This window comes from Anopheles coustani, chromosome 2, assembly GCF_943734705.1.
Source record: "Anopheles coustani chromosome 2, idAnoCousDA_361_x.2, whole genome shotgun sequence".
Taxonomy (NCBI): domain Eukaryota; kingdom Metazoa; phylum Arthropoda; class Insecta; order Diptera; family Culicidae; genus Anopheles; species Anopheles coustani.
Window position 1 is genome coordinate 77,530,962 of NC_071289.1, and position 18,569 is coordinate 77,549,530.

An 18,569-nucleotide genomic window follows, 5' to 3' on the forward strand; every position below is an offset into this window, starting at 1 on the left:
CATTCTAACTAAAACAACTTGTCTTCGCAGCTCACCTCGATGGATATGCAGTTCTACGGTCACGATGCGGACTCCCTGTCCGGCACATCGGACAACGTCAAGTCGCCGTTCCTGCTGCACGCGAACAAACCGGCCACACCGGCGCTGAAGTTCCACAACCACTTCCCGCCGGACGTTCCGACGTGAGTAGAGCGCAAATGTCGGCTAGAACTTCCAAGTTTGCCACCACAGGGCCATCTTCCGGTCGGAGCTCTGACTTTCGAAGGCACCCCTGCGCGACGTAGTGGTCCACAGGAACTCTTTCTAATGCCATGTTTTCCTTTCTTTTCTCCCTCTCTCTCTCCCTCTCTACTCCAACAGTGACAAGAAGGACCCGAGCATCATCATGGACGCGTCGCTGGTGGCCAACTCGATGGTCGACTTTTCACCCCAGATCAAGCGTCAGCGAATGACACCGCCGCTGAGCGAGCGGGTCATGCTGTACGTGCGCCAGGAGAGCGAGGACGTCTACACGCCCCTGCACGTCATCCCGCCGAGCACGGTTGGGCTGCTGAATGCGGTAAGTTTCCTCCCCCACCCCACGATTTGCACACGAAAACCCCATCTGGCGCCATCCCCACACCGGAGGACGTTCCGATTGCGAACCGCTGCTTGCATACACAGAGGCCAAACATTAAACGAACACTCTCTCTCTCTCCCTCCCTGTGCTCCACAATGTTAAATCCCTTTGCCTGCCCTTGTTCACTAACCTGGGCCACCCCTTTTGAATTACTTCCACCCGGAGCCAACCATTTTTTGACTGAAACGAACTTCTGCCAAATCTACTTTGTTTACAAACCAAAAGATTACTTCTCCTGATAACGACAGATGTTCGTATCTGTCGTTCAATGAGACAACCGCACACCCGTACACATTTGCGCCAATAACCAATATCCAATATGTGTGTCGATAGACCGGAATTAATCTCTGCACCCAACAAACCTGCACCTACCCACCATCCCAAGGTGTCCTTTCAATCGCTAACCATGGAAAGATCATCTTTTGTTTTCAATTTTAATATTTTGTTACTTTGGAAGCTCTCCTCCAATGCTTGGTTCCCTGCGGCACAGCTCACCACCAAAGACACAAAGATGCTTAAGAAACTTTCATCAGGCGAGGTTGTCGCGAAAGTAACTAAAACGACAGGAACTAACGGCTTAAAGCAACTCAAATGCGCCCGGATGGAAGTTCAATAATCCAACACATAAATACCTCTAACTACCCCGAGGGCCCCGAAATGAAACAGCCTCATTGTGATTTGTGGCAAAGTTGCTTACCTTGTGCTAACAAAGTTCAACAAAGTACCTAAAACGTCTGGTTCAATCAATAACATTATTATGAAGATATTAACTTTCACACTTCCGTTCCGGTATATAAAATAATATTTTCAACATAATATGCATTTTTAAATCATGCTCGACCATTTTTTTTATGTATTTCATCAGTTTGTCCGTTTAACAAACATACTTTCGGGATAATAAAAATAAAAAAGTTCAGTGTAACTCCGCGATCGATTGGAATATTGCTTATTGGCACAAATTTGTAAATAACTTCCATTGTCCACAGTCAGTCAGTTAGTGGGCTTGTTTCATCTTAACAAAACTCAAATGTTTTGTTTATCAGTATTTTTGCAAATAAAAAAAAGAAGAAAACCCCTCACACCCAAACTATGGCCGGGTGTTATCAAAATCATCTCGTTTCGTCGCGAAATGGATCGAAAGTACGACAACTTCTCTACCCTCTCTCTTTTTTTTTCTTTCTCTCTCTCTTGCATTGCAGATTGAAAATAAATTCAAAATTTCCTCGTCGAGAATTAACACAATTTATCGCAAAAATAAGAAAGGGTAAGTTTTGAGTTTCCTTCCGATTTGCTATCTCTACTCTACTCTTACTTCCTTCCGTTTTGTCTGTTTTTCTTCCTCTTCGACTGCCAATCAGTTTTAGAGACTTTTTCTTTTTCTTATTGGCGTTCTGTAATGTTTTTTGTGTAGTAGAATTGGCATTCATTTATTTTACTCTATTTATTTATTTTCATTCGGTAGTGCATTGTATCGAGTATTAGTGTAGAGTGTTTTTTACGGTTTACTTTTGTCTTTTTTGTTCTATTACGTTATCACATATCGTGAGGACCACCGAGTGTTTGTGGCAAATTATGTTGCATGGACAAACATCGAACACATACTTTCTTAAAACTTTAACTATCACTAATCAAACAGCTTTAACGTTCTATGTTCAATGTTACAACACTAACCATCAAACTTAGCCGCTTTTAGCTTCAGTTTTTTATGTACGCTTCCATTAACTGGTTTCTTGTTGCCTTTAAATGTTTTAAAACAGCGATTATAAGCTAACAAATACACTCGCATTCTTTATCTACTTTACATTTGTCATCAGAATTACTTATTTATTTATTACTTTTGATTTTAATTCTATATTCGTTTTCTTTGTTGCACGTGTAGTTATTATTCTTTCTTTCTTTCTTCCAACCAAAATAACACCAACCATAAACGTCTAACGTCATTCTTCTGGTTCCTGTTGTTTTAGGATTACGGCGAGAATTGATGACGATATGATCAGACACTATTGCAACGAGGACATTTTCATCCTGGAGCTGCAACGGTACGAGGAGGACCTATTCGACATCATGCTGACGGAGCTGCCCACGCACTAGGATGCCGCACCACCCTGCTCCCGCCGCAGCAATCGCGGACCGCTTCCGGCGACTGCAGTGCCATACAATTGTACACCATTCGGCTCCGCACCATTTGGCCTCCTGGATCGAAGGTGCTGAGGGCGTCCACAAATGGAACAACAATGCACATCGTCTTGCCATCGTAACTCGCCGGTGAAGCGCTTTACATCGTGGTGCCAACGAATTACGAACGCTGTCGATCGGCTCGTGCTGCTAGGGCAAGAGCCGTAAACGTTTCACATCGAACGTTTCATCGAAGATGCATCCGTTAAGTTTTAATTTTGCCTAGATATAGTGTGTACGATGTAAGGAAAATCTGTGCCCCCTCCCCCGGTAGGAGGACGATAGTTAAGGGATACAATTAAAACAAAAATATTCAAAATCGAACAAACGTCCGTTGCAGTTGTTTTTTTTTTCGTTTCGTGTTGCCGTTATGATTGAGATTATAGTTAAGGACAGGCCGCCATGCGCGGGGCATACGTAGGCATACAGTTTTCCTTTATATTCTGGCAACGTCGGGATAAAATACGTGCCTTAGGTTGACAATTATCATGTGCGAGAAAATGAAAGGCACCTCACACTGAAACAATGTACATAAACAAACAAACTACGGTAATCATGTGCCACCCAGGGCAGAACGTGGCCGACCACGTGCAGGCGATAGTGTAAGTCGTAAAATGTTGGACATCTATATTATTTATTTGAGCTACCTGTACTTCTATCCGCCCGGTTGGTTCCAGCTACCACCGTTTACAAGCGTTTTTTTCATTAATGCAAAATTATGCCCTTTTTCTCCCCCGCTTGGAAGTGTATGAATTTGATGTTGCATTTAATTTGCTAGAAGATTTGATAGTTTTGGGGGGCGACTAGCGTAAATGGGCACCCAACTGCAGGCCATCCGATTAACGCGATCTCAAAAGGAATAATGATGCACCTCAAACTGGATTTCTACCGCTGCTCGTCGCAAATGAGAATATATGATAACGGATTGAACACTTTGCTCAAGCGATACGAAACCATTCTTTTCCATGCTCTTCCACTTCGGCAGGGATGGTATGTGAAGTAGAATTTCCTTTTTACCCTCCTCACAAGGCAAGCGAGAAACAGATAGTAGATCGTAGGAAAGTTATAGATAAAGGATCTTGCCGTATGAACGGACAGCGGAGAGCAACACATGCAATATTAACACTAGATTATAGTGGTTATGATAAGCTTAGTACGACAGGAATGAACACAGATTTACCGCTCGTTTAGCATAGACCTGGCTCCATGACATATGATTTTTTTTAACTCCATCGATTCAATTAGTGATACTACAAGAGTACACTTAACATTTACAACATCCGTTCGGATGCATGGACCACAAATAACTGTCGCCCCGGATAGTGGGATGAATTCCATACTACTGCTAGAACGATTTGCGATTCCCTTTTACTTCTTTTTTATTGAATTGAGCTCTTTTTGTCCCCTGTAAAACTGCCATACTTTGGAATACAAATAGGATGTAAGAGTTTGGATTTTATACGAAGGCTGCTATTGCCACCGAGAAGATATGGCGGCGGTTTTAAAAACAGTAGAAGTACATTTTACAAGCACAAGCAACGAGAGAAGAAACATGCTGTTAGCGAACAACTTCTTATTATCTAATTGTTAAGTACCTGAGGCGCGAGCTCACATCTCCAAAACGATGCAAAAGTGCCGTAGAGTGTAGGAGCGAAAGGACGGAGATGGTTTTAATGTTTAAACATTCCACGCACACGAGTGTGTGTGTATGTGGGCCGGTGGTCGACAATCTCAAGAACAAAATGGCAAGGAAGACGGGACGGTCAACATTCCTTGGTTCGAAACAAATCTTAGGCAGCTCCTTCAAGGATCTATGTATGAAAACACGCGCAAACATAAGGAAAATTGTGAAATATGTGATATTTTGTAAGAACAGACGGCATACTGCTGTTTTCGGATCAGCTGGACGATGCCCCCGCGTTGATCATCCGTGTAGACTAGGAGGGAGTTGAAACAGAACAGTGACACGGAACCATTTTTGATACATTGAAGAAAAAAGGATAACAAGAATGGAATCGAACATCACATCGAGATAGATGCCAATCGATCGAGTTGCCATAACGTAGGAGCGGAGATGCATTTTTGTTACAATGTTTTGTTTATTTTTTCTATATTAATTTCATTTTTGCTATTCGTAAATACTACTTAATGCTGTGGTATTCTCCCACGGTGGCCAAAATATTACGCGAAAAAGAAAAGTCGAGATCGTCTGCCTGTGTCGATCCGCACACGCTTGCCAACGAAGGGAACGTGAAGCACTAGACTGCTCGAGATGTTAGGATCCGTTTGGAGATCGGAGCAGGCGATACACGAATTAGCGCAAACAAGCTGAAGATAGAACGAACGGGAATTCACAGTAATTCACAAGACATAAAACAATTCAAACCTAGCATGTAGGACCGTACAGAGTATTTAGAATAACTGGAAAGGAAGGTGCGGTAGTGTAGGCTTCCGTCAATTGCAATATTAATTTTACTGAAAATAGTTTTTCGTTGAGTTAAGCGAACGGCATCCACAATTTTCGATAGCTATAGCATGTAGAAGGCAATCTAGTTGCAAATAGGGTTTTTTTTTCTTTCCCTTTTTACTTTTTACCACTTGTCCAATCAAATTAGATTCGTAGTAAGCTACTATCGTGTGGATCGATGCTTAAACTAGTTCTTACACAAACGATACATTTCGAGAAACTTTAAGAAAGGAGTATCCACCTTCTTTTCCTTTCTGTGGCTTTCCGCTATTCGAACTATCTTTATATCAGGATCATACATGAACAAATTAAACTAAATCTTAAAGTTCTATTGAATGTCGAGAAAATCAACCGCAGGTTTTAAAGATTCGATTAGTGGAGTACACACATCCCCTTTTAAGCATTCTTTATACAATTAGTTTTATCCTTTTTTAACGTTTGTTTCATTCTTGCATTTTAGTGTTAGGATTACATGAGCCCATAATATTCTTAGCCTTACTGCTGCTACCTTTGTGCACACTTTGCGATAAGCGTTAAGTTTTATTAGAGCTCTTCAAACCGTCCTACGTTTGCCATCCCGACCCATTTTGCCATCAAGAAACACATAAACACCACTTTTCCAACATTCCCCTAGCATCCCTCTATCCCTGTCCCATCCCCTCCTCTTGCCAGGACACATATTCCGTTTCAGTGGTCGTATGTGATTTCTGTCTAATTTTTTATTACAAACTAGCCGTAAGATCTAGCGATAGTTGAATTTATTTAAGCTCATAAGTAATGGATTACAACGAAACCGAAACGAAGAGGATAGAAATTTGGAAACACAGATCAGAATCGTATGAAAGGAATATGAACAATATAAATGCTGCATACAAAACAAGGCATATTCTAATGATGCATAAAAATGGAAGATCAGTTATAGCTATAAGTTCTTTTTTAACTGTACTGTTATATTTTATTGACAAACAAGAAAAAATCGTTTAAATATAATTTGAATTTAGAAGATTGAAACAATGTGTTTATTTGTTGTTTGATGTATTTTGATCTTGCATTATATTTTAATTGTGATGACTATGGCCCCTTATCAATCGATCCAATAGATATGACAAATAATAATAATAAAAGCTACAATATATTTAATATCATACTAACTAGTCATTGATAAATTTGTTCACTTTTGCTTAAACCATCGTTAAAGATCCTTCAGCCATTACAAATGTAAATAATTTAAAGTAAAAAGATGTTTATGATGAAAATAGCCGTCGGTGGTTTACGTTGAGTTTTGAACGCGATAGTCGTTAAGCTTTCTTCGTTCAGTTATTGACGAATCGTTTCTGAAGGGTGCTGACCGTTCGGCGGTTGTTTTGACAGCGGTTTGTTTATTTCTATTCACGCAACTGCATTTCTGCAAAAATTTGCCGGAGATACCTCCCCAACTTCCTTGCTAAGTTAATTTTATCTAAGCAACAGCGTCTTGTGAATTGTGAGTTGTGTTTCTAGCTGTTTCCGGGCAGTATCGGGCGAGTAGCGAAGATGGCGGACGAAAACGAAAACTCTTGTGATAAGTTTGACGATGTGAAGCTGGACAAAATGTTCACGCTGAAAAAGTGGAACGCCGTCGCGATGTGGAGCTGGGACGTGGAGTGCGATACTTGTGCAATTTGCCGTGTTCAAGTCATGGGTGAGTCAATAAAAATTAAATATTCCTCCCGTGTGCCATAGAACAAACATTACGGAACACATCTAATCGACATGGTAGCATCGCCAAACTTGCACCATCATCTCCAAGCTGACCAAATGTAGATCAGCAATGTAAATGTAGAATGTTGCCATCTTTGACATTATGCATCAACTTTGCTGAATATTTAATTATTCATTTGGTAAGACATTATTATATTTAACTAGGTTACCTATTCTACACTTGAACCGGGCATCATTGTAACTTTCTGGAAGTTGCAGCTACTTGTTGTTTCATTTGGTCTAGTTTTTCTTCCTCCATAGTGCATAGAAGTAACAAGACAACCGGAGTGGTAATTACAAATTACGAGACAAATTAATATCTTTCATTGAGTCATCCGTATTTATCAAACACATTTATATGCCATTCGATGGATTAGTTTCTTTACAATTTATTTTCATTCTATGTTCATTTTCATTACAAAAATTATACGGAATATACGTTTTTGCCAAGTCAAATAAGATAAAACTTATGATAAACACTCCGCGAAATACAAACTAATGATGAAGCTCGTGTAAAACAAAAACAGAAAAGACTTTTCAAATCCAGTCCTAAAGACGGTAGCTATTATCCAATTCCAATAAATATAATGAACTTCGTTGCACGGGAATCTTCCAGCAAAGAGCCAGTGTAATATTTTATTTAACGTTAGCACACTTGAAAGGCACCGTTTTGTATCTAAAAAAGTACCCTGCTTAGTTCGTTTTGCTCCACCATTGGACAAAGAGATTCGTGTACCGTACACTTTTCACCATCCTCGCGTGCCCGGCGCCAATTGAAAAGACTTTTCTCAATTTCCGGTACATGTTTCTAAAACCCCGTACCGGCTTGTTTCTAAACTCGGAATTCCTCGGTACCAATCACATCAACTTAACCTGCTGTCATGTTTTGGTTGTCCTTACCAGTGCATTTTATGCCTTTTGTGCGAGGGAACTGTGTGCCTTATACTATTTACATTGCTGGGATAAGTTATATCTCTAGATCGATAAGATAGGTCTTCTTTGCACTACGATTTGCTCCGCGGAACAAGTTCTCTAAAACTACTGCATGCAGATTATATGCGCTTGAATTAAAATATAATCTCCAGAAGAAAACAAGTAAATAAACCCTGTCTTTGTAACGCCTTCCCTTTTCGTATCGATTGCATTCCCTGAACCGCCCACGGAGGAGCGTGTTAGGGCGAAGGCTTTCCGTGCCTCCTTTCTACTTAATCGATTCTAAACTAAAAACTTTGTTAATGTGCGGGTATTTTGTCATATAATCTTAATTACGATGCGGAAATAATTTTCATGGCAATGCCGTTCCCTACGTATCGAAATTCGTTTTCTTCTCACGAAAGATGAAAAACTGCTTTTTGAATTTTATGTTTGATTTCCTTCGCATCCGAATCCCTATCACGTTCGTCAGTGCTCTAATACTCTACCAACTATAAAGGTAAAGGGAGAAAGTATTTTGAAATCTGAGGGATCGACCACCCCCTTCTGATCTATGAAGGTTTCTATTTCGAGGTCCAAAGCGAAGATGGAACACTCCAACGTTGATAACATGTTGAAAAAAAGAAACGGGAAAACGGAGGGACGTATCCTTGTTTAAACCTACAACGAAACCGTGAAAATCTTGCTTCGCAGCAAAACAATAAAACAATCTATTGGATGATATCACATTCTAGTACTTGTATGCCGTGCTGTCTTCCTTCGCCAGTGCCTGATCTATGGCTATGTCGCAACAAAAACAGTAAAAAGTCATGGCTTCTGGCCAAGATGCTGCGCCGCAGCAAGTAATCTAGCTCTCGCTTCTTTTGCCCTTTGCGCCCCTGGGTGAGTTAGCGACACAGTTTGGCGAGCTGTTTCTACATGTTGAACGACAGTGGCTTTATGTTGGCCACCGAGCTCATTCGTCGCACTCGTCCCATCATCTTGCGCTCGATGTCCTCGAGCGACTTGCCTTGCGTTTCCGGGACGTATAGGATAACGAACAGCAGACCGACGAGAGACACCGACCCGAACATCCAGAACGCACCGGACATTCCAAGGGATGCTGTAAAGGAAATGAAACAAAAAGAGAAATAATTATAAAAACCGCCCGCCATCTCGGAGTAAAAGAAAAACTAACCGCTAATATCGGGGAAGGTTTTCGTCACCACAAACGTGCACGTCCAGTTGAAGGCAGTAGCGACCGATGCAGCAGATCCACGGATCTTGCCAGGCAAAATCTCACCCATCATGAGCCACGGAATGGGTCCGAATCCGAGCGAGAAACCAAGCACAAACACAACGAACGCGGTCAGCGGTACCCAGCCAATGTTCGATACATCATGGCCGTTGTCCTTCATGTAGAAGAACCCGCCGAGTGTCATGAGCGTCACGATCATCGCCACGTCGGAGATGTACAGCAGCATCTTACGGCCAGCCCGATCGATCAGTACCGTCGCGATGAAGGTCGCAATAAAGTTCACTATACCGACTATGATCGTAGAGATTTTCTCATCCAATCCGGACTCGGCCGCCTTGAAGATGGTCACCGTGTAGAAAATGACCGCGTTGATACCGGACATTTGCTGGAAGAACATCAGCCCGAGCGATATCGACAGCGGCTTCAGGTTAGCCTTTTTCAGCAGATCCAGTATGGCATTGTTGGATGCGTGCCGTATCGCTTCCTGGTGCGACTTCGAGATACCCTTCAGCTCCGGCTCGACATCGGCCTTGCGTCCGCGCAGCCACTGCAGGGCCTTGCGGGCGCGATCTTCGCGATTGCGCGACACATACCAACGGGGCGTCTCAGGGATGAGGAACATCAGCAGCAGGAATGGTATCGGCAGGGTTGCACCGAGGAACGCCAGTCCCGACCACTCCAGGTAGTTACCGGCGACGAAGCAGAGTAGGATTCCAATGTTACCGAACGCGGTCGGGAGCAAACCAAGCGTACCGCGCACTTCCGGCTGAACCGTTTCTCCAAGGTACACGGGCAGCGAGAGTGAAGCAATACCGACGCACAGACCGGATAGGGCACGACCTGGAGTTAAAAGTAGACCAGTGATTAAAAAGCTATCCCTAACGAACATCTCGCAGACACCTCCAAACATACCTACGAGGACCATTGTAATGTGCGATGCACAGGCGATCAGCAACCAGGCGATGATGAACGGGGTTGCGGTCGCCAGGATGGTGTTTTTACGTCCGAGGTACTCAATCATGGGCCCACCAAGGATACCACCGGCCAGACCGGCCAGGGGCATGATACCACCGACCCACGAACCCTGTAAAGAAAAAAAAACAGGACAATTAAAACGCCGCCCAATCAATGACACTTTAACCTTGAAGTGGGAGGAAACCGTCCGGCCCTTCGGTCCATCAAACTCTCTGTATTTTTTGGAGCCAGCTAATGACGTGGATTCGACCGGCATGATCCTTTCCGTGGTATAGGAAAACTATCTATTATTTTCATACGATAAAGCCCAACTGAAGCGCTGATTAGCTTCTCCATCACTGTCTTTCGGCTTCCCCGCGACGAGTGGCACAACGTAAGGACATCGTAATGCGTGGGATGTGGTTCTATTTTCTTTTCACTCGTTTATGAAGTTGAACTGAACAGGGAATCACAAATCGATGCCCCGTCGCATTGTTTGTTTTCGTTCCCGGACAAAAATGCGAACCACTGCTGCATTCGAAGTGGACCGGCCAGAAAAAGGGATGTGGAAGAAAATGGGTGCCGGGGATGTTTTGATGATATAAATAACTATCCCTACGGTCTCCCACAGCGAGTGGGGGGTTGCCGTTCGTTGCAAATTTGGTATTGCGAAGGACATTGCGGTTAAGGAATTGGATGCGAAATTGACCGATAATGACGGGAATGTTTGGAATTTTTATATTTGTTCAAGCATCGATTACTTTGATTTACAATCATTTAATTTCGTTTAACATCGGATAAAAAAAGAGATCGCAGTATGTCACGTAACGAGCCAGAAATCGTGGAAATACTTCTGGCAATTACTTGTAATATTGTTTTCCTTTCTAAGGGTCGACAACGGCCGACCTCTCTTTTTACCAATCTTAGTTACGTTACACAATTCTGCAACAGAGACAAAATGAATCCGGAAATAAAAACATCCACATTCCCAAACAAAATTCTTCAGCCGAGCGATAACGCGATCCGATGAATATCTTGGCGCCATAATAACAATTACTCTCATTATATTTACTACAAAACAGTTTGCTTTTACGTGCGGTCTTTGTTATCATTAATTAAGTAATAATCAGCACGTGGCATCTCGTCGATTGGCACGATTTTTCAACAAAACCACCGGTCGGTAAGTTGTGCCAATGTGTATGATTATAAATCGATGAAATTGATAAGTTTCTTGTAGCTATCAACACGGTGACACGCGCAACTAACGTTACGAGAGCTTGTATAATCTTGAGTTAAGGACAAATGGGACGCCGTCGGGATTGAGGCTTTAACCGCGTGGGCAACCTTCACATCCGGAGCACATGTACCTACCTCTTGCTTTGTCACTTCGAAAGATGTTATATTTCTGTTCTCCATGGACACCAGGGCGGGGGATGTGTAGGCGGACGAAAAACCGACCACCAAGGATCCGAGCGAAACCGTTAGCGCAGCCAGAACCTTAGAGTGTGGTAAAAAAGAGATAATGAAATCAGTATACATTTAAATAAGGAAAAATTCATTTCATTTAAAATGTGTGAGATATGGTTGGATTATAACTATTTCTGGTGGAAATTTCAACTTGAACTCGCATGATACAGGATGATGTTCCTGTTTCTGAATACACACTTTCATCTTTTCCTGCAATGAATTCTTATTTGGATGTTTGTTGACCGATGATCTCTTTTACTTTTAGTAAAATGGCAATGATAGAAAAATAGTAAAACCTGTGATAAGGTGCACTTGGCGACCGGTTCCTCGATGGGCACCACGAAGGACACATGCGTGTCCGCACGCATCAAAATTTTCACCATCCTGCTGCCTTTTACGCCGGGGCACTGTCAGTTGGACAAAAAACACAGACGACTTCCTCACTTCCTTCAACGCCGGAACTAGCCGAGAGCACCAAAAGGGGACACTTATTCGGCGCGATAACTTGGCTAGAGGATTTTCTTTTTGGCTGCTAGGAAAAATAAAAACCGATATCGAAAAACACTGAGAAACGGAGAATATTAACCGAAACGGAACTACTTGGGCGCTCGTGAATCAGCCGCGTGCTCATCATTGGCCAAACCACAATCGTCTGCCGCGTTCGAAAGTGACGAGAGATTGCGAGAGGTTGCCCTGGAAAAGACCGCATGTTCGTCGCGTAAGTCGCGTAATCTTCGGCTGCAATCTCCTACAATCGGATCCCCATAGTCCTCCAGCTTCCTGTTCCGTTGATGTAAAACCACGGCCATGTGTGGTGGTGATTAATGCAGCACTCAAAGAGGCCAATCGAGAAGGAAGCAACAAGTGTGCCACAGTCACAACGTGGTGTCCCATTTGGACGACACCACTACAAAGGGGAAGCCAACCACCAGTGGTTGATGGAAGGAAGCAGACACCAAAAATTACGTAGAATAGGAAATTAATCTCCTTCGAATGACCACCATTCGGTGGTGGACATTCCCTTTCTTTTTGCGTTACGCTACCACTCCGTATAAATACGTAGTTGAAGTGTCTTGGTTCTTTTCCTTTTTTTGTGTGTCTAATGACAGACAGAAGACGATTGGATGATGAAGGCAGGATGATAGACACAAGCGGAACAATCGACGTCATTGCCTCGCATTTCTCTCTGCAGCTACTTGTTCCAGTTGAAACGTTTTGTTTGTGGTTATTTTTTGCTCATCATCTCGTTTTCATCTTTCTTGTTTCATCCTGAAGAAATCGAGGATTTTTAAAAGTTTGTCCTTTTGGGTTATTTTGCTCCTGGCATTCACCTTGATCAGCGGTTCTTCAGACACATTGTTTCACATTTGTTCGTTTCAACATTGAACATTGAAAGTTACCCTGTAAAATTCAGTTAGCAAAATATGAAATTTTCTTTGCGTCTAACACCAACCGGAAGACAAACACACACCATTCCGACCGTCGCCAGCGGCAGGCTGGGTCCAGGGTCGCCCGATTCCCCCGGTACCACGAGGGCCACCGTAGCCGGTATCGTCGACACCATCGTCCGCCGATCGTTCATCGACGCTAGTTTCCGCTCTGTCGCCGGAAAATTTTCCATCACCAGTTTGCCGCAGAGCACTTGCGTTTCCAGCATCGAACCGAGGCAGCCCGGACTAAACACTTGTACAATCGGTCGTACAATTCGACACATAAACGCAACACCAACCGGTCAACCGAAAAACCGAGATTTAAAACCGCAAGGCAATAGGATTACTGAGAATCCTCCTTGTCCCCAACACCGTATGGTAGCGGACGAGTCCCTGTGACCATCGGTGAACAACACGGAGGGTCACTTGTGCACCACAACCGATCCCAATCTCTCGCAGCTGTTGCAAGATGGATAAGACTGAACGGGTGATTTCAGTCTCCAGGCGGCCACCCGAATCGTTGCCCGACGCAAGGGCCGACGCAAGGATCAACACCACTACAGCGACAAATCAGGCCGCCTGCAAGTGGGATATCTCACCCCCTTCGTTAACTCCCACTACCTCCCCCATCTAGTGCACATCCACCCACATGTGATTAGTACGCGCGTGCTTCCCCGCCTCGGACGACGGGTGCATGTGTATGTTTGATGCGTCCGCGTGGCGCTTACGCTCTTTCCGGTCCATTTGGCGATTCGAAAAATCACAAAACGGTGTTGTCATTGACATTGAAAGCGAGCGATGCAAATGTCCCGCTTCGGAAGGAAGATACCACGGCACATTCAAATGTGGAATATGTGGTGATAATGCAAGGTTTCCGTCTTCCGTCTTCCGGAAACAGTTTTGCGATGGATTGAACGGAAAGGACGTGGCATTTGAAATTATGTGTTAGATTAGTGTTTTGCTAAACACATTAAACTTAACCGAATAAAAATACTAAATGCTCTCTGGACACCGTAAAGCTTATCGGCAATCAAGCAACTTGATTAGAAACAAGCCTAATTTGGTGTGCGTCAAATCAGTTTTGCGTTCACATTTTTGGACGTTCAAATCCACGCATGCCAACTTTAACCTATCAATTCTATTGAAGAAAAAAAAGAGCCCTTGGAAAACAGTTTACGCGCGACAGAATTACGATCCACTTGGGTAATCGTCGCCTTGCGGCGTGGTGCTCAGTGTTATCAAGAAAGGCACGGGGTCAAACTTGACATTGTCTAAATTTGGTCGACCTAAATCCAAGCCTTAATACCGAACCCCGCCACCCAGCGGTGGCTGGTGGTTCATAGAACCAAGTATATTGTTCTAGATTCAATCCAACGGATGTAGCTCATCTATTGGTCTTTCAAAACCGTAAATAAACGGACGGCAGCCTTGCTAAACGGTTGGATTTATAAGTTGTGATGCAGCACATGGCACGGGGGTAGGTAGTTCCGTTCACTGACGTGACGCTTCACCGGAGTTTTAACACGAACGAGAGCGTGAGAAAACTAGCGTGGATCCTTGCAACGTGGTATAGTCTATTTTCATAAGTTCTACGGTCCCGCAATCTTCCTTGCATTTCTTGGTTGTACACAGTCGCTAAACTGTAGCGTAAATATTGACTCCATTAGTGAACACAGGGCAAGCGAATGGTCGAACCCGATTGATAAAGGGTGTGCGTTCTATCGAGAACGGAATGGCAACGTGATGTACGGATCATGCTGTTCAACTGTGGCGGCTGATGTTTGAGGTTTTTGCTTCTTCTTTAGTTTGCCTCAGAATGTTTGGAAAGCAGCTGCCATTATGCCTCGAACTGTAAACTGTTGAAACACACGAAGGAAGTTTTATAAACACCATCCCCTCTCCTCCTCTTCGATTCCGCGGCCGACGATCGTGGTTGGCACCGTAATGCACTTGGCTTTTAGCGTAACAATTTCTGTAGTGTACCTCTCCGAAATTTCCTCCTGGATGAGCCTTCGAATCCTTCCCTCGTACGGGGATGTTTTCGCGCCCGGGAAGGGAGGAAAAAGCACTTGGAATTTTCTTCGCACTATCGCACGCTTCGCCGTCGACTAAACCGCGCGACCGATCGGGCAAAGCTTTTTATACGTCGTTGCTCGAGACGTGGCCGATGATAATGCTAGCCGGACACTGCTGCACCTGATGATACTCCGACCGACCAGTTACGCTGCGGGCCCATGTGAGGGACTGCACCATTGCGCGTGTATTTGATAATTTCATCACGGTTTGCAACTGGAAACGGCGGCAGGGATGCGCCCTGTTTTTGTTTTACTGCGAGAAGCCTAGCCTACTCTGCGCCGAGGTGCTGGCTTTCGTAGCATACTGTGGTGGATTCGAGGTGTCCCAGGGGCTCATAACAATAAATAAGAGACACATATACACCGCAATGGCTACTGCGATCGGGTCAAACGGTCATGAGGATGGCGCTCCCAAGCACTCGATGATTGTTTTTACTAGCGCCAAGGTCATTCCCGATCGGATAAGGAAGAAGTACTATTGAGAAGTTGCAACCCGATGAGGCGAGGGTTTATCCCTTGCTCTACCACTCGTTAGCCTACCGGTAGCCCATTTTCAACTCCTTTGCGGTACCATTCTTAAAGCATACGAAATAGATAGATACCGATAGTAAGACGATGACTGGGACGGTGTTGCACATGCATCGGACATCCACAAGGGTTGGATGCAAAAGTAAATCGATCGAAATGTCATCCGTGACCGTCACGTGTTCACCGTTAAGCGGAATCGATGCGTCCGTCGTTCCCCTTCGGAAAAACGGTATTCTGTCCCTCAGTATTGGAGGTGGTATTCGCCCGCCATCGGTGGGATTGATTAATCATTTGACGAACGATGTACACTGCCTTCGCTACCGGTGAAATGAAATGTTAGAGGCAAAAATGGAGGCAGTACACACCGGTCCACAGGTGCTCATACGCGAAGGAACAGCAATAAGAAATAATGATGAAGTGCATCACGTTGCCATGGTCGATGGATGGGAATGCAAGTTATTTGCTGCCCATAACTCGGACATCATAGACCAGAAATAGTACGGGCAATTTAGTGTCTAACCAAGACGTCACAGGTATTTTAATCCATCAGAACTTTCCTCGCAAAATTGGAGAATTCGGATGAGATCCTCGTACCGAGTCTTCACATCGGTATACTATAATGGAACTTTCAAAGTGAAGCGATTTATGTTTTTGAAGTAAACCGCATTTCTCTCGATCGAGTTCTATCGAAGGCGGAACGAAACGGACAGTTATCAACAACAACAACAACCGTCTAGCGATGATGGTTCTGAATCGTCCCAGAAAAGAGAATCCTTCGGCCATTCACCAGCCTTGTGTTTACCAGCCAACCAGCTTGGAAGAAGTGGAATGGACCTGTTTGCATCGGCAGAGCTGAGTTAAATATTCTCTTGAGGAAGGCCTTTCGAGAGATAAGAAGACGGTATGCCACAGCTGGAACATGGGGCTAGACTGGAACTTACACTTCGGCCACTCGTCCGCGTGTGCCTCATAAGGTCGGTGGTTCACCGGGTGAATGGTTCGCAAAAGAAGCCTCTATCAGTGACGCAAATGATGTTTGCCTAAACGAAAGCCTCGACGTGAAGCAGACTACATATGGGCGATAGCCGAAAAAAGTACGGAAATATTATTCTTGGCGAGGTCATTCCCGATCCCTTCAGGTTAAACGGACTTCGATTGCGGCGAGAACCTGCGCCGCGAGAAGTAAATAGACTCATCGTATGTTTCCAAGTGTTAATGTGCGATTCTTTATCAATTTCTATTTTTAGGGTTACTTTCCAACCTGCATATGCCCTACTTATGCCAGGAAAAGTTTGTTTTGAGTCACACAAATTTCTTATATGAAACTGTGTTTATTTTGATGCATGGAAATCTACTAAAGTCAACATTTATTCTAGGATGTCTGGAGGGAAAACCAAACAATTAGACATCAAACAACGCGTGAATAATTATCAGCTTCTAATCAACAATGAGTAAGGCATTCTCTGTGTAATTTGGATTCTATCAGCACGTAATGTAAGAGCTTATTTGAAAATATGTTTCCACGTGTGCATTCTAATGTGATCTAGAACCTTGAATTGTGCGATTCGAAAGAGTAATTTCCACCAGTAATCAGACAGCATTGATGTGGGATGTGTTTGGAAGTGAATTTTTAAATTTAGAGGGATGCCTTCTTCGAGTGGGCTGTCGTCCTACCTGAGTCCAGATGTAGATGGGATTCGTGGTTGGTCGATACACCTCCAACTTCGGCTTGCCCTCCTCCGTGATCTGTCGCACGAACGGGACGGCCGTACGCATGTTCTCCTCCTTGGTGCCCATCTCCATCTCCAGAAAGCGAATGCTTTTCCGCGAGTCGGTACTCATCGACTTGGACTGCTGGAATTGTTTGCGTGAGCTAATGTAATCCTCTTCGTCGCTTGAGTCCAGGTCCTGAAAACGGAAGGTTTACCCAAAGATATCATGTTAATCATGCGGCATCTTATTTTACAGCATATGTTGGGGTACTATTTACCTTAAAATCAATGATAACCGGCTTCGTGATGTCCGCGTCAATCCGGAGCAGGCTAGCCGAAGGTGCGAAATTTTCTTCACTACTTGATGGCGAGGGTTCCCGGTCAAACTTGAAGGAGATGTGCCGTGCATCGAGACTCTTGTGCTTGCGCTCCTGGAATTCCTTCCGTTGACCCTCGAAGTCGTCGGATGAGGAGGATGCCTTCAGCAGCTGCTCGAGCACCTTGGCACTCTTCACGTCGAGCGAAACATGTTTCTTGCCCTGGAACTGTCTCCTGTTGTCAGTCGCCAGCAGGTGGCGCAATTCCTACAAATGAATGAAGAATTATTATATATTAATTACGATCAAACATCGATCGGTCGTATCGTTTGGTGACTCACCTTGATCAGCTGTGACTTATGCTCCGAGGTGCTGTGGCTTTTATGCTTCTGGAAATGTTCACGCTGCTTGCGGAAACTGTTCTCGTCCTCATCGAACCGGTCCTCCTCTTGGTCGAACGAGACGCGCGAACTCTTGAGCGATGACTTGGACTTGGTCTTCTCGGTCGGTTCCAGGAACGGATTTGTGTCGTCCGTCTCGAGGATCGGGCTGAAGGTGCGCTGGGGCTGCAGGCCGCGCGCTGGTACGCTGCCCAGATCCTCTGCGTTCGTGTCAAGCACGATCGTGTCCAGGCTGGTTGCCGTTGTAGAGGTGGAGAGGGATCCTTCGGCCGTGTTAACCCGCTGGTAGCCGTATTGTAGTGGGTCACGGATCTCATCCTGAAGATTAGAATGTACACACATGGAACATCACAAAGCATTAGTAAGTTGACATTGAGTCACAAGTTTTCGTCCAAAATTAGTTTTACCACCGTTCGTCGATCTGCCGTATTTACCACCGTGGAGCGACTGCACAACCCTCTTTGAAAAACGCCACATTTGGAATGGTCGAAAGTCAAAAGTACTTATCATTGAG

The 18,569-nt window shown here is 44.2% G+C and overlaps 4 protein-coding genes across 4 annotated transcripts in view; 2 read left to right on the forward strand and 2 right to left on the reverse strand.

The window, feature by feature from the left end:
• Positions 1–1,350, reverse strand: part of LOC131263975 (aspartate--tRNA ligase, cytoplasmic) — a 210,262-nt gene extending 208,912 nt beyond the window's left edge. Inside the window, exon 1 of the mRNA XM_058266266.1 lies at positions 1,345–1,350. The gene's annotated coding sequence lies outside the window, so the exon portion shown is untranslated. The remainder of the gene's footprint in view (positions 1–1,344) is intronic.
• Positions 1–2,710, forward strand: part of LOC131263969 (protein grainyhead) — a 133,491-nt gene extending 130,781 nt beyond the window's left edge. Inside the window, exons 12-15 of the mRNA XM_058266257.1 lie at positions 31–182; positions 361–559; positions 1,819–1,883; positions 2,584–2,710. Of these exons, the coding sequence (XP_058122240.1) occupies positions 31–182; positions 361–559; positions 1,819–1,883; positions 2,584–2,710 (543 nt within the window). The remainder of the gene's footprint in view (positions 1–30; positions 183–360; positions 560–1,818; positions 1,884–2,583) is intronic.
• Positions 2,711–6,659: 3,949 nt separating this feature from the next.
• Positions 6,660–18,569, forward strand: part of LOC131267167 (RING-box protein 2) — a 34,346-nt gene continuing 22,436 nt past the window's right edge. The window contains exon 1 of the mRNA XM_058269954.1: positions 6,660–6,942. Coding sequence (XP_058125937.1) covers positions 6,795–6,942 — 148 coding nt within the window. The 5' untranslated portion in view covers positions 6,660–6,794. The remainder of the gene's footprint in view (positions 6,943–18,569) is intronic.
• Positions 8,849–11,975, reverse strand: LOC131267165 (facilitated trehalose transporter Tret1). Its single transcript, XM_058269952.1, has 5 exons — positions 11,889–11,975; positions 11,497–11,622; positions 10,084–10,255; positions 9,112–10,011; positions 8,849–9,036 (listed from the first exon to the last, which is right to left on the reverse strand). Exons 1-5 carry the CDS (start codon positions 11,973–11,975, stop codon positions 8,849–8,851), a joined length of 1,473 nt encoding a protein of 490 aa, XP_058125935.1.

What these genes read in the sequence shown, in the direction of transcription:
- LOC131267165 (XM_058269952.1), bottom strand. Translation starts at nt 11,975, where the DNA reads ATGGTGAAAATTTTGATGCGTGCGGACACGCATGTGTCCTTCGTGGTG. An exon ending in CCAAGTGCACCTTATCACAG is followed by an intron (nt 11,623 to 11,888) that starts GTTTTACTATTT and finishes CCACACTCTAAG; the next exon opens with GTTCTGGCTGCGCTAACGGT. An exon ending in AACCTTCCCCGATATTAGCG is followed by an intron (nt 9,037 to 9,111) that starts GTTAGTTTTTCT and finishes TTTCCTTTACAG; the next exon opens with CATCCCTTGGAATGTCCGGT.